This window comes from Myotis brandtii, unplaced genomic scaffold (genome assembly GCF_000412655.1).
Source record: "Myotis brandtii unplaced genomic scaffold, ASM41265v1 scaffold215, whole genome shotgun sequence".
NCBI classification, from domain to species: Eukaryota; Metazoa; Chordata; class Mammalia; order Chiroptera; family Vespertilionidae; genus Myotis; species Myotis brandtii.
In genome coordinates this window covers 3,317,449-3,333,381 of record NW_005358043.1, presented here as the reverse complement: position 1 = coordinate 3,333,381, position 15,933 = coordinate 3,317,449, and the positions used below count along the sequence as shown (strand labels likewise).

Genomic DNA, 15,933 nt, shown 5'->3' with positions numbered 1-15,933 from the left:
ACCTAACCCCTTGTGGTTCAAATCTTCTAATTGTGCCGCAGTGCCACACTCTACCAGAAACCAGGCCCCCTAGTGGACTTAAAGAATTAATGAAAGAGTTAAAGCATTGGACACCAGGCTGTGGGAAACTGAGTAGGTATTTACATCTCTTATTCAGTCATTATATAGCACTGCACATGTCAGTCACTGTTCCGAGCAGGTTACAGTTGTCAATGCACCTAAGCAGCACAACACAAAATGAAGGAGGCATTATCACCCACATTTACAGACATAGAGGCAGGTGTAGAGAGGTCACACAGCCAGTTAGGGGCAAAGCCGGGCGTGAAGGCGTTGCCAGCTCCAGAGTCTGCGCTCTGAGCCACCCACTCCTCATTGCTGGGGAGGTTGGCTTGTCAGAAAATTAATCCCAGGAAGAATTTATTTAAATATCTAGTAATGTTCCACTCCTCCAGAAGCTGGCCTTATGGTAGTTTTAATCATCCAGAATACAGCTGCAACTCTGGGTATATTTCATTAAAACAAAAAACAAGAAAAGAAAAGAGAAGAAAAAAGAGAAGTGAAGGGCCATCAAGTATCCAGAGTTTGCCCCACAGGAGACACCCTCGCTGGGAGCCGGTCCCCTCTACTGATGTGCACTTTGAACACGCCTAATTACCTGTCCAGATCGCTTCAGAAGCACAGCAAATTAGAAGGTAAAAGCAAACAAAAAACCAAGAAGAAATAGAAGAATTGACAGTTACCACTGAAGCAAGAGACAGAAAATTTCTGTGACTAAATATAAATCCTAAAAGTAGTCTAGGCCGACTTAAAGTAGCAAGAAAAGGTCTCATCCCCATCTCAGATGTCTCTGAGCATCACCGAATAGAACAGAGAACAAAGCGTGGAAGGACCTCTCCTGGATGACAGATGGCGAGGCCTGTGTCTGATCGCATGGAACAGCTATTCCGGAGCTGAGCTCACCCCATGGAATATTCATCAACACCTTGTTCGAGAGTGGCCCAGGAGCGGGGCAGCTTGAAGAACAGTCAGATCCCGCCCGGGACAGGCTGGCAGGGCGCTGGGGGCCAGTGAGCGCTGCACCCTCCCTCTGCACAACTGCGCTGACTAAATGTAAATTATATGCTGGTGTGGGTTCCGCAGCCTACACTGATGACTTTTTTCAAAGCTCTATGACATTCCTGTGTGCTGCATGGCTGGCTGCAAGGATGATGTGTATCATGTCACCTGTCCTCTCTGTGGGGAATGTCTTAGAAATAACCCTGTCTGACCTTAGTACCAGGAACAGTTATAGGTGTCCTCAATACCTGATTCTTCCGTATCTTCAGGCGCAGCAGCCGTGTAACTGATTTATGCAGTTTCACTTTCCACTTTGGCTTCAAGGAAACTGGGGTCAAACGAGTGGCCCTCAATGTAGGAAGCTGGTCATTGTGGCATGAGTTTTAGGCTCATGCCAGGCTCCATTCTGTGTCTTCAACCTCTCCCTCCCTTCTCTATCTTTATTTTTTTTCTCTTTATTATTCCTTATATTTCAAAGTTTTTGAAGGCCACCTTATATCCTATCTGGAATTGAGTCAAGAGTAAATACACAACAAATGAATGAATGAATGAAATGTAGATGGGCAAACTGAGGTTCAGAGATGGCCTAAGTAACCAGTTCATAACAAGTTAGGATCTGTGTCTCCTGACTTTCAACTTACTATACTTTAAATAAATTATATTCATGATGGTGATTTTTCAATCACTAAGACCCTTTAAGCTATATTTAAAATAATATTTATAAAAAGAAAGAAAAATGTAAATGTTAGATAAATCAGACTATTCTGGTTAAGGAACACATCAAGAAAATAACTATTTTGTCATAGTGAAATGAAAGAAACTCTTCAGTACTTGAAAGCCCCTGGAGCGTGTTAATAGACTTATTTTGATCTCCAATGCGTTTCAAGTAACACTTACGATGTGTCACACCTGCGTGTGAGCTCACAGTAACTACCCCAGAGAAAATGTTTCAAATTGTGATGTCTGTAAAGTAAAAAAATTCTGATTCAAAGCTGTCATCAAGAAGTTGCTGTTTAAACTATGTGTCATGTTATTAGAATGGTATCAGGCATTTATCAGAATATGTTTTCATCAGCCATTGAGGTATCTCTTTGCTTTGAAAGTTCTGAGACCATTTTAAAAAGTGTAAAAATAATGCACTATGTTTCAGAGGAGGAGAAATGAAACACTGGACAGTTTAAAAGGTCACTGATTAAAAGCTGCATCCTGTGACTCAACTTACTCAGCAGCCCTTTAATTCCCTAGCGTTTTCTCCCTCACAAGTACTATCCTGGCACTTTAAAACTTCCTTCATAATAGGCAACAGCATGAGCGCCGTAAAACAAATTTCAAAAGGAGCAGATGTTATAAATGATTTGTTAGAGTTAAATGAATTTAGAGGCTGACTAATGTTTTCAGAAGACAAATTAGGGGTGGCTCTAAGTTTCCGGAAACAAAATATAGCTCAAGGATATTTATAGACTTTACTGCAAGCAAAATGCAATTGATCACATTTGCAAAGATTGGAAGAATAAGCAACTGCCAAGAAATACTCATGATGTTAGAGCAGTGATTTTCAACTGCTGTGCCACAAGAATTTTTAAAACATGCAGTACCTGACTATTTAGTCAGGAGCACTGACCTCTTCTCAGATTGTTAAATTAAAAACAAAAAAAGTAACAACAGCCAACACAATAGTAGCCATCCAATATGAATGGATCAAAATTATACCTATTTTTTGTCAGATTGGCAAAAAATACGTTTTTGGGTGTGCCGCAGAGTTTTAGTAATTAGTTTATGTGTGCCATGAGGTGAAAAAGATTGAAAAATCACTGGTTTACACCAGTGGTCAGCAAACTCATTAGTCAACAGAGCCAAATATCAACAGTACAACGATTGAAATTTCTTTTGAGAGCCAAATTTTTTAAACTTAAACTATATAGGTAGATACATTGTTATTAACTTAATTAGGGTACTCCTAAGGCTTAGGAAGAGCCACACTCAAGGGGCCAAAGAGCTGCATGCGCCTGGCGAGCCGCAGTTTGCCGACCACGGGACACAATCAGGGCCCATAGCATTTTATTTTGAATGCCCTCTGTGATAATCAGTCTTTATTCTGTGAGGGGGATTTGAAGCTGTTTAGGTAGAAAGAAACCGAAGCAGGACTCTAAAAGCATGTGCGAGCGTTCAAACACCAGTTCTGGAGATGATTGCTGCCATGTGGCAAGCGACGGTCATAGTCATGCCATAAGACTGCAATTTCTCGAGATGACATAGTTGTTACTGGTTATTGTCGTACGACTCGGTAACAACTACCATCACCATGTACTGAGCACCTTGTGTATGGCAGATGCTGTCAGCCCCCCCCCTCCCCCCGGTTAAACTTTAGGACTCATTTTCGTTGTTGTTATTATCTCCACTGCATACATGGAAACACGGAGGCTGCAAAGACCAGAAGTCATATGGTTAGTACCTGGCAGAGCTGGGATTTGAACCTGGGTTTGTCTGACACTGGACTTCATGCTCTTACTACATAGTCAGTAAGACATCTCACACCTCTACTAAGACCTGGGAACATGTGCTCCGCCAGGTAACTTGCAGTGCAATTTATTCATTCTTGAGTGGGAGGGAATAGAAGGGAGGAAAGGAGGGTGGGAGGCAGGGTGGGAAGGAGGAAGGGACTGCTGCTCCCAAGAGTAGTTTCATTCTTTCCCCAAGTGATTATGAAGGACTAATGCTGAGGGGTGAAAATGAAAGAATTGTCTAGAGTGTGAGTGGGGGTGGGTCTTTCGGGGGCCAGGCAGAAAAAGACTAGTGAAAGCAGGATAGGATTTGGAGGTGTAAATGGATAAATACGCACAGGTCAACACCTAACTTCTGACGTGTGCAAAAAACTTTTGAACTGCTGCCAAATCTTAAGCTGAGCGATTTTAAAATCAAGATGGCAAACATCGAAACTATTATACAGGAGAGTATTTAGATTAAAAGCATTATATTAATAACTAATCATCTTCAGAGGATAAGCATTCCTAAATGTTAACTGTCAGTAATCTGGCCACAGTACTTTTTAAAAAGCCCCGCTAGCCTGACCTGCGCGGCTTAGTGGTTGACCGGCAACCTATGAACCAGGAAGTCATGGTTTGATTCCTTGTCAGGGCACATTCCAGGGTTTCAGGCTCGGTCCCCAGTAGGGGGCATGCAGGAAGCAGCCAATCAATGATTCTCTCTCATCATTGGTTGTTTCTCCTCTCCCTTCCTCACTGAAATCAACAAAAATATTTTTTTAAAAATAAAATAAATAAAAAGCCCAGCTCGAGGCAATTTTGATGTCAAATGTGTTCTCATCACTTCCTGACGACGTATTTAATATTTAAATCTTTGGCCTTGATGATCAGAAGTCATGAATGTTAACCTTTTCAGAGTCTCAAATATAAAGAAAAATTACCTGGTGGTATTTTTTCAGGATGTTGTGCATTTCAGCCACATCTTCACTCGTAATGGTCTTGATGATGTATCTTTTGTCGTAGGATGTGTGGAATCGGGCTCCGCTGCGTGCCTGGGAATCGTTGGGAAGGGGTGCGCTCCTGGTCAAGGAGTTCTTCCCGTTGGGATAAGTGGGAAGGAGAAAAGAGAACCAGTTAAAAACATGGCTTTCCGATTTCCAAACAATCTGTTGTCATCACAAATTTTCAAAAACATTTGTGTTTGGAAGAAATTGGTAAGTAGGATGACAACATTTTATATGCATCATAAATTAAAATGCTAGTCTTTCAAATGGAATGAAAACAGGGTGGGTCTGTATTATAATTCTAATGTCCTTAAAATAGGCTAATGTCTAGAATTACAATCAAAGTTATTTTGTTCACCTTGCAATTTTGTGAGTTTGGCAAAAGCCCAAATTTTCTTCTGAATAAAATTAGGTCCCAGTCATGAAAGAAGATTTTACATCACTGAGCGTTTCCTTAATGACAGGGATTCTGCCAAACATTAAGCACAGAGTACTTCTCCCAATTCTGATCTCATACCCATGAAACGGTTTCTATTAATATCACCATCATTTTATAGACGAGGAGATGGAGATCAGAAAGATTTAACAACTTGGCAAAGGTCACAGAGCTAATAAGGGAAGAGCTAGGATTCCATCTAGTGCACTGGCTCAGAACCCACGTTCTCAACTAGTAAACAACTCAATTAGTATACACTGCTGCCTGCCACGTGCCCTGGTAGGAGGCCGGGTAGCAATATTCTACATTAGCTCCTCAGAAGATTCTGATTTGGCCCATTTTCCACCCCTGGCCATGTTTGGGAATGACTATCTTCTGAAGAATAGACAAGGAGAGGCTGTGAGCAGGGGTTCTTCCAGTACCATTTCATCCTAGTATATGGCTCAGGCTATCGACACTCTAGCTCAGCGGTTCTCAGCCTGTGGGTCGCGACTCCTTTGGCGGTCGAACGACCCTTTCACAGGGGTCGCCTAAGACCATCCTGCGTATCAGATATTTACATTATGATTCATAACAGTAGCAACATTACAGTTATGAAATAGCAACGAAAATAATTTTATGGTTGGGTCACAACATGAGGAACTGTATTTAAAGGGCCAGAAGGTTGAGAACCACTGCTCTAGCTAGTAAGTCTACCCTTTCCTCCCAAGTAACTCTCCTGGTTGAATCTCCTGTTTTCTTATAGACTCCAGGCCCTCCCCAACCTTCTTGCACTGGCTACCCAGACTACTGGGATGAGCAAAGCCCTGGTATCCGAGGAGTCTGGTCTTCTCTGCTGACTGTGCACTTCAGAACTGACGCTCCTCCCCCGCCTGGCCCCGCTGGGTTGCATTTGAGGGATTCAAAGGCAAAGACTCCTTCTCTCTTCAGCTTCCTCTCTAAATGTGGGCATGCAAAAGCCCCAGTAAACCAAATGCTATCTACTTAAGGGGACATAGACATCTTTAGAGAGGCTGCAATATCACTGCATCAGGGGTTTTCAATGAAAGAGTTCCCTTTCTGTATAGTATTTTTTGTCTCTTTCACCTGTCCTTCCTTTCTAGACGAAACCCAACAGGATCCAGCCATATGAGGTGTGATTATATTGCACTGGCACAGCTGTGCATGTGGGTCCTTTGTGAGCCGAGGGAAGCTGGCCATTGAGCTCGCTCTCATTTCCAAGGATGGGCCTTGGTACTGCCTGATACTACTCCCTGAGATAGTACATCTTGGACCAATGCAAGCAGGCACACCTATAAAGTGCAGAGCCAATACTGCGAATTTCACTGAATTTGCTTTCCTTAGCTTATTAGAAGAATAAAGAATCAGTGTAACTCCCAATGACTTTAAATAGTAGGATGTGGCAGGGTTAAATTATTCTTAAGATAACGAAATTCATTAGACAGACAGGATGGTGAAAACAATTTTCAGGATGAAAATGGCTTTATTAACAGGAGTTTATCAATTATGCTGCTTTTTCTAAAAAAAAATCTCCTTTATACTAATTTCTCTGATTAAGATTCAAAGCGAATGTTTCTTTAACACTAGAAACAAGCAATCATTGCTCTTGGCTAATAGCCTTACTTTTTCCTCCCAAACATTAATTTGCAAAAGGTATTCCAGATGAAACAAGAACACTAGGAATCGTAAGATTACAAATTACTTTCAGGCATAAAATCAAAGCAGGAACAATCAACTTTATGAGAGTCAAGGAAGCAGGTTATACATTTTATACAATTGATAATACCTGTAAACTAACTTATGGGAGGGTGGGAAATAGTACAGGATAACTGCATTCAGCAAAGGACAGAATTACAGCAGCATCCGTTGCATAGGTGGCTTTCTTAGGCATATTAGATATGAAAGTATAATGTTCTGTCACGGACCAATGGGATAGAATAAAATTGAAAGCTGTACCATCAGTGCGTCTCAAACTTTAATGAGTAACCAAATCACCCGGGGTCATGTTAAATTGCAGATTCTGATCCAACAGGTAGGGGTGGGGCATCTGAAGAAGCAGATGACGCTGACAGACTGTGTCTTTGGACCACATGTGAGAACCAAGAGTTCCTGAATTGTGGCTGCGATGTTTCATCTGGTGCAGCATGTGCAGTCTCTGCATTAAGTGTGCTATAAGTACAGACTTACCTGAATAAACGCCTTTCCTATTATATCCTGCCCAACTCTGGTTTCATTAAAATGAGAAACTTTAAAGTAAAGAATAATTCATTGTATTAATTCACTAAAGAAATGTCTAATTATACTGACTATGCTGAAGGTAACGCATGGATTTAAAAAGGGCCAGAATGCATACTAACATAATGTCACAATTCCTCAGCTTACCTGCTACCTCCTTCCAAATCCTTTGCCTTTCCTTTCAGTTTCTAAGACATTGATAATTATTTATTACAGATTTTCCATATGAATATTGGCCATATCTTAATCTTGGGATATTAACAACTTATAAATACTAATCTTGATTTTGCTTCAATTTTTCAATAATCACATTAGTCCCATCCCACAATATCTACTTCCAGTGTGTGGAGGAATGGTTTTAAGGCTTTTAGTTGTCAAATAATCTGTAGTGTCAGGAACAGATATTTTGTTAAATTTAGAATGCACGTTTTACAATCACTATGAATAAAAAAATATATGAGTCAAACTTACTGAAAGCCTCAGACAAGCAGAAAATCAGAAGCGTAAGCACAGTTGCACACAAAATGCATGATCCCTGGAATGATTCTAAGGCCTGGAAGAATGCAACTCATTATTTCCCATTTATTTTCACATTCCTGTGAGGCAGAAAAAGCCAGGTGCATTTTCCTACTTGAAGGTAACGAAACTGGAGTATAGCGGAGTCAAATCATATCATATGCCTACGGCTCCTGCCTAAAGCTTCCTCTGAGGTAAGCAAAGAGGGCAATTTATAAAGACAAGACTAAACTTTTGCCATTACGTAACATCATAATCATAGACTTTTTGTAGCCTTTGAAGTAAGGCAGAAGTGTTGGCTTGTTTGTGTTAAAGGCAGTGCTCTGTAATGGTGGGGTGCGGCCTGGCACCTAGGACATGCTTTGCCACTCGTCTCCTCTGGGATGTGTCATGGTCTCCTTGAGCCTCAGTTTCTGGGCTTGAAACGTGATGGAATAAGCCCAGGAGAGAGGGTGGGCTAAATCAGATCTCTACTTCAGGCTTTTTATCACTCTAAAAATGTAACCCCTCGGAGACACAGCACACTGCTCTGGGGCTGCTGGGGAGTGCAGACCTCAGAAGGCGATTCGATGTTTCCCAAGGAAAGTCCACTCAGAAGAGAGCCCAACCATCATCTCCGCGGGGCATAATGATGGTTCAGGACATCTGGGCCAAGATTAAAGAGAGGATGACAACAGTGCTCAGAGCAGCATGAAAATAACACTTCATAGATTCCAGATGTACTCAGGGCAAGAATGAGAAAACGAGCTAAGGAAAGGGGGTCAGGGTATGTATGAAAATAGTCACGGAGCGGCCTCAAAACAGTCCGCTATCTAGTGAAACTGAATATTGAAACTCATCAGTGTGCTTTGTTCTGTCACAAAGGAAAAATGAACCACAGCATCATACAGGTTGGACAAGTTTGGGAGGCCAGGAGGAGAAAGCCCTGAGAAGAAACAGAGCTTGAGAGTGATCTATGGGAGCCGCCAAGGGGTCCCTCTATGTGTAAATAAATCTCATAATCAAAGAGCATGATAGTTGAAAACAACCATGGAGATGATTCCAAACCACTCAATTTACAGCTCAGAAACCAGAAACCGAAGTGGAAATGACTTGCCGTCTGAGTTTGTTAGCGTGGAGTGGGACAGAGCAGCCGGCCTCCCCCACCCACCACCACTGCCTCCCTGCCCGGCCCGAGAGTGTGCTGGGCATTATGATGGGATTGCTGGTATAGATTTCTGTGTGGAGTCAAATACCCTCTAATCACAATTCAGTGCCTGAGCCAGCTGGCAAAACCGCCAAACTTGTCTTTAGGTTTTCAATTTTGCCAAGTAAAACGTGAAAAATACCATCAAGAGCAGCCTCAGTGCTAATGTAGTCAGAGTCCTTAATTTACGCTTTTATTACCACGTGTACAAATCTACCTTGACTGGGTCTAGGACTGTTCATTACCTGCCTTTACCTGAGGCAAGCAGGGTCAGGAGCCACCTTCTCTTGAGACAAGAGCTGAGGCAGATGTGTGTTTGAGGGGCAAGGCTTCAGAACAGGAAAACAAGGCGCTGCTGAGCTCAGGGCTAGAGTCAGACGATTCACAGGGCACACGGCAGGGCTGAAAGCTGCCTCGTCCACAGGATTTCCTGCGTCCTGTGCCCGTGGTGACAATCCTACGAATCCTTCATCTCTCTCACCACGGGGCACAGTTCACCATGTCTGGTTTAATTAGTTCACATGCCTGCGAATAGTTGGAGGTTTTCATTTTCTTTTGGTCACTGGCTTTTATCTTTACTAGTAGAAGACTCTCCCATCTTCTGTCTTTCCCTTGTTTAGATTGTGTGGGTTTTCTTAGCAAAGAATGCCAAGGTTGAAAGGAGTAATCTTTTATATTGGGAATGCTGAAGTGTTTGGGGGTGTGGGGGAGGGGGGGGAGCAACATAAATAAAAAAAAAGACAGAATTTGCAAGTTAGAACAAGATCTGCATGGAAGAAAGAAGGTCTGGCCCAAGGCACCATTTAAAAAAATTATTTATCTTAACCACCCTAAGTCTGAGATGAAGACCTGATCCAACCAAGGGCCTAAAAAGCAACATTTAAAGGACTGGTTTAGTCATCTTCAAGATAATTCCATTTCCAAACTCTAATGTTCACTTTTGGGTTTTGTGTGTGTGTTTTTTTATGTTCATTTTCAAGAGCCCTTACCCCTACTTACCTGTCTGTCTTTATGAGAAAGCTACCAGGTAAAATTACCCAGTGAAATCTACCTGGGGTTTGGAGAGGTCTACTCTCTTTAGAAAACAAACTCCTTGTCAGAGGCAAAGCTTAGAGAGTTCTATGTTCTGTAACATGGTGACATTTTAAACATGTAAAACCTAGGTCCTCAGTTTGAGAAGTGTGAATGTGCTGTGTGGATATTTGGGGCCAAAGTCACAACACAACAAAGGCAATCCAGGGCTTATTCAATGTGTGAATTCCTGGCCTTCTGCAATGTCCTAATATACCTCCCCAAGTCAAGAAGCCCTCAGAAGAGAACACATTCACAAACCCACCAAGTGTACACTCATCAGCATGTCCTGGACATCGTGCTGAACTTCAGAACCACCTCGCCACAGGAAGTGTAGCTTATTCATACTTGTATTTAGTTCATTCATATGTTCTCAGGCTCATATTGCCCTAAGCAGAGGCCTGGTGACCTTTCAAGTTTCAGAGTCCTGATGATGAAGACAGAGACCCAGAGCATGGATCAGGCATAGGAGCCTTAGACGTCAGGACTGCGACTGTGGGCAAGTCATTTAAGCTCTTTGTGCCTCAAGTTTCCACATCTGTAGAAAGGTAGTATAATGAGAATAATAATAATCATCATCATCAAAAGTTTGGGGTTAAATGAGATAATATACAAAGTTTTTATAATAGTGCCTGGAATACAGTAGTATTCAATAAATTGTAGCTACTATTATAAAAAGCAAATTTTAACTTGGAAGGTAATGAGAGATGCAGATCAATATTAATGAGTTATTCTGCAAGTGGTAAGATAAAAATAAAGAAAAACTTGTAGAATGAGTTCTTCCAATTAGCTCTGGGTTCCTTTCCCCGACCCCAGCCAAACCTCAGTCTGAACCCAGTGAAAATTGAGACTGACATACTTTTACAGGCTATTTTCTACAGCCCTCAATAATAACCATTTACATTTTTAAAAGAGTATTTAAATGTGTGTGTGGGGGGGGGGGGGGGGGGGCAGTGAGCAGGAGCAGGCATGGGCTAAATGAGACAGAGGGCTTGAGGAGAGAGTCCGGGCTTTGGAAAAGCACCTGGAAAATGATCGTCTAAGTCATTTGTTTAACCTGTTGGGCTACCACAAAATCCATAATCCCTTCAATGCAGAGCCTTAAAAGGCTTTAATCAACCTTTAAATTATAGATGTAATGGAAATCTGAGTGTTTTGTTGCCTCCACTGCCCACAATAGTCACTTGTGGCCTGCCTTGACCACCTTTCTTGTCTTTTCAGGATTTCGGACCTCAGCATACATGGTAGAAACAGGTTGAGTTAGAGGCCAAGTCAAGGGAAATGAGGCCTCTCAAGGATCCCTGCCCCCACCCCTTACTCTGTTATCTGATCATCTGCAAACAAAGACAGTGGGACATAATGGTCTCTAAGCTTTCTTGCTCTGAGGAACATTCAGGAATAGTTATTGCTGTCAGTTTGTAGAGACTTAGGAAATGGACAATGATTTGCTATTAGTTTGAAGAAAAAAATGTAATGATAAATGTAAACACTGCAATAAAACATGCTCTATTCACTGGCTACCCTTTTCTTCTACACATTTGATAGTCTCATAAAGTATGCAATTCTTTAAATTCACATGTTCTAAATGGAAAAACTTTTATCATAACTCTGTACCCTCAAGAAAAAGGTATCCAAGTCAATGGTGGAGGAAAAAGAAAGTTTCATATTGAACATAAATTAATCTTAAACTCTAAGCATTCTTCTTCGTAAAGGCTTTACTGAGATATAATTCCTATACCATACAACCCACCCATTTAAAGTGTATAAATCAACGACTTTGAGTATATTTACAAAGTTATACAGCCAGTACCATAGTGAATTTTAGAACATTTTATCACCTCAAAAAAGAAATCTGACAAAACAAATGAACAAAACAACACAGAAATGGCCGCATAGAAACAGAGAGCAAACTGATGCTTGCCAAAGGGGAAAGGGTTGGGGGGATGGTTGAAAAAGGTAATAAGAAGTACAAACTTGCAGTTATAAACTATATAAGCTATAGGGATGAAGTGTACAGTACAGGGAATATGTCAATATTGTAATAACTTTGTACAGTGATAGATGGTTACTAGACTTATCAGGGTAATCACACTGTAAGGTATACAAATGTCAAATCACTATGTTGTACACCTGAAAATAATATAATATTGCATGTCAACTATCCTATCTAATAAAGAGGGAATATGCTAATTGACCCTCACACTGTCACAAAGATGGCAGCGCCCCCAGCCAATAAGGGACTATGCTAATTGACTACCCCACCCTCAAAGATGGTGGGGCCCTCAGCCAATAAGGAGGGAATATGCTAATTGATACCACGCCCCCAAAGATGGCGGTGCCTACAGCCAATAAGGAGGGAATATGCTAATTGACTGCCCTGCCCTCAAAGATGGCGGAGCCCACAGCCACAAGATGGCGGTGCCCAGTCCCCTTAGCCCCGCCTGGCGGCGGGCCCGGCCGCTCCGTGCACCTGCCTCCGGAGTCCTCCAGTCTCCTCAGCCTCCCAGCCACCCAGGGCCACCCGAGGCTCAGGTAACCAGGGCTGGCCGAGGCTTGTGCTGCTGGCAGTGGCAGCAGCAGAGGTGTGATGGGGTGTCGCCTTCCCCTGATTGCCGGGTTGCCTCCTGCCCCTGTGGGCTCCCAGACTGTGAGAGGCGGCAGGCCGGGCTGAGGGAGCCCCCCTCCAGTGCACGAATTTTCATGCACCGGGCCTCTAGTCCTATATAATAAAAGGCTAATATGCAAATAGACTGAATGGCGGAACAACCAAAACAACCAAACAACTGGTCACTATGACGTGCGCTGACCACCAGGGGGCGTGTGCAGAACATGGCAGGTGTTGGCCGCAGCGGGATGGTGGAGCAGGTGAGCAGGGGTGCCAGACCAAGGCGGGGCGCTGGTCACTGTCATTGGGGCGAACCTCTGGTGATTACTGAAAATTCTTTGCTCCCACGTGCCATGGTCCCGCCTGGCGCTCACACCTGCTGCTGGGGCCGGAGCCACCGCTTGCACCCATTGCCAGCGCCAGCCCCACTCGCACCCACAGCCAGCACCAGAGCTGCCGCTCATACCCACTGCCAGTGCCTGGCACCGGTCCCGATCACTCAACGCCATCAACGGGTGCGAGTGGCAGCTGCCAGCCCTGAGGGCTTCTCCACCTCCCCCTGCTCCTGAGGGGTGATTGGGGCAGCAGCTGCTGCTCCCACCCACTGATGATGCCAGCCCCAATCGCTCCGCGCCATCAGCAGGTTTGAGTGGGGCCAGTGCCGTCAGTGTGAAGGAGTGGTGGCTGCAGGAGCGGGGCTGCCAGCAGACAGGGGATCAGGGGCCGTGGCAGGAGGGGCTGGGCGGGGGCACAGAGGATGGGCCGAGACCCACTCCTGTGCCTACTGCAGCCTCTTGGCCCACAGTTCCTTTCAAGGTGCACGAATTCGTGCACTGGACCCCTAGTACTTCAATTTTAAAAAAAAGAATAAAAAGAAAACTGTACCCATTAAGCAGTCACTCCCATTCTTCCCCACAGCCCCATAACTAGTGAATCACTACCTTCTGTCTTACATATATTGGCCTATTCTGGACATTTCATATAAATGCAATCATACAATACACAGGTATTTGAGATTGGACCAAACATTCTTCTTGCAAGTCCTTTGACCCACTGTGACATCTGTGATATCTATCGCAGGTGTCTCTGGTGAGTGTGGTGACATTGTGGGTGCTCTCTACTCAGTCCAGTGCAGTGGACACATTATAGCCCCGATATAGCTTCTTAGGGATGCGCCTAGGCTTGCTGGGGTATTGGGGATAAAATAAACTGTTTGACAAGCTATTAGATGAAGGGCAGGCAAGAACATGACAATTTAGTCCATTTTTGCCTATCCTGCCACTTGGTAAGTAAACTTATTTTTCACCACTTCCATCTTCTACAGCCAAACCCATTACTGATCTTACAACATACCCTCTTTCAAATCTCAACAGCTCTGTTTGAATGCTGGTGCCATGTCAGCCCTCAATGGGAAATAAAGCAAATAATGAGAGATGAAGCTCACTCTTCAATGGCCTTCCTACGTTTATAATTGGAAATTTATTGTCCTTTCCCTTGAGAAAGGGATTAATGGTGCTATCCTTCCTCCCCACTCCTCTAAAAGTCTGTACTGAAGATGTTTGTTTTTGCAGTGGGGCGTCCAGGATTAGTGAGGCCCCCAGAAGGGTGTGGGACATTTAAAGGTCAATTTAATTAGCTCATTCTTATCACCAATCTTCCCTACCGTAGCTCATAAAAATGTCACGATTTAGTAACCATAATGGTCCCCTGTACATTTTTTAAATACTCAAGCATTTTGAATGTTTATCTCAAACTACTATTATACTCTTATATACATTTTTCTCTTTTTTTCCCCATTTTGATATGAATGTGTATATCTGCCAAAAATCATGTCCAAAAAACTTTTTATTTTTAGTCAACAGAAAAGCCACTTAAAATCAATGCTGCCATGCTCGACTGTATAAAGGCCACCGCCTTACAAAGGAACATGTCAATATTGTGTGCAAGAACCTAAGTGGCAGGCATCTACTCGAGGTGACTTAATAATAGATTCTGAGATTCACAGCTGAGGGCCTCCCTCATTTCACAGATGAGAAAATGGAGACCTACCAGGGCTAAGTGACTGAATTAAGTCACAGCATCAGTCACTGAAGATCCCGGAAACAAACCAGCCTCCCAACTCCCAGGGAAACGTTCTTCTTCCTGACCGCGGCCACCTATCTCATGGACTTGAAATCTGGAAGCCAATCGCTGCCCTGCTGACTACTCAGGATTATGATTACATGCCTCACATCACACAGCCCAGGAGCCGAGCTGCCCAGACAAGGCTGCTTTCTGGGTTTGCGTTGGACATACTTTATCTGAGTGAGCACAGATGGTCCTCTGACCCCGTCAGAGAGGTAAAGACCAACATGCTAACTTGAACATTATCATCAAGAATTTATTAAATGCCCACTGTGTTCAAAGACCTGTGTTAAGCTCTTGGGGAATTTCAGAGAAAGCCTGGGCTGTGACCCCAGGTGTAGAACGGCTTCCATTGTGCAGGGGAGCAAGACACAGCAATTCAACACTTATCAATAATGAAACAACCTAGGAAAGAAGAACACAAAAGTGAGAGGCAGTGACCAGCAGAGCAAGAAGCAGAGCTGCAAGAACTTCACAGAGCACCGTGAGACCACCTTTAAAAATCTCAAGGTTACAATGCCAGAGACCTGGGTCAGGCTCATGAAGAACAAATGTGGCATCTAACCTGGACAGATGCTGCCTGTGCTAACTCTTTGTTGAAAATCACAAGTCACAATCCAAAGTGGGTTCAGGGGCAGGAAATGCAGGCAAACAGAGAGTCTGAGTTCCATGTGGGGTGGGAGGGGGGACAGTCTGTGGTGGGAACAGTCATTGGTTCAACTCATAAGAAGGAGAAGCCCTGACTGGGTGGCTCAGTTGGTTGGCGTGTTGTCCCATATACCAAAAGGTTTGGGGTTCTATTCCCCGTCAGGGCACATACCTAGGTTGTGGGTTCGATCCCTGGTAGGGGCCTGGACAGGAGACAACCTATCGATATTTCTCTCACATGGATGTTTTGTGCGCTCTCTTGCTCTCCCTCTCTCCCCCTTCCTCTCTCCATAAAAATATCAATAAAAACATATTCTCAAGTGAGGATTAAAAAATAAAAAAGCAGAAAAAGAACAAAAAAAACCTGATAGTGCTGATGGGTTGTGAAAGCATTTTCCCCAAAGGTCTATTAAGAGACTTGTCTAGCCCTAACCGATTTGGCTCAATGGATAGAGCCTGTGGACTGAAGGGTCCCAGGTTCGATTCCGGCCAAGGGCATGTACCTGGGTTGAGGGCACATCCCTAGTGGGGGATGTGCAGGAGGCAGCTGATCGATGTTACTCTCTCAT

At 43.5% G+C, this 15,933-nt stretch overlaps 1 protein-coding gene across 5 annotated transcripts in view; it reads right to left on the bottom strand.

The window, feature by feature from the left end:
• PIP4K2A (phosphatidylinositol-5-phosphate 4-kinase, type II, alpha) overlaps positions 1-15,933 on the bottom strand; it is a 158,228-nt gene that overhangs the window by 39,666 nt on the left and 102,629 nt on the right. For all 5 annotated transcript variants that reach the window (XM_005865875.2, XM_014539363.1, XM_014539361.1 and 2 more), the window contains exon 4: positions 4,481-4,633. In XM_005865875.2, coding sequence (XP_005865937.1) covers positions 4,481-4,633 — 153 coding nt within the window. The remainder of the gene's footprint in view (positions 1-4,480; positions 4,634-15,933) is intronic.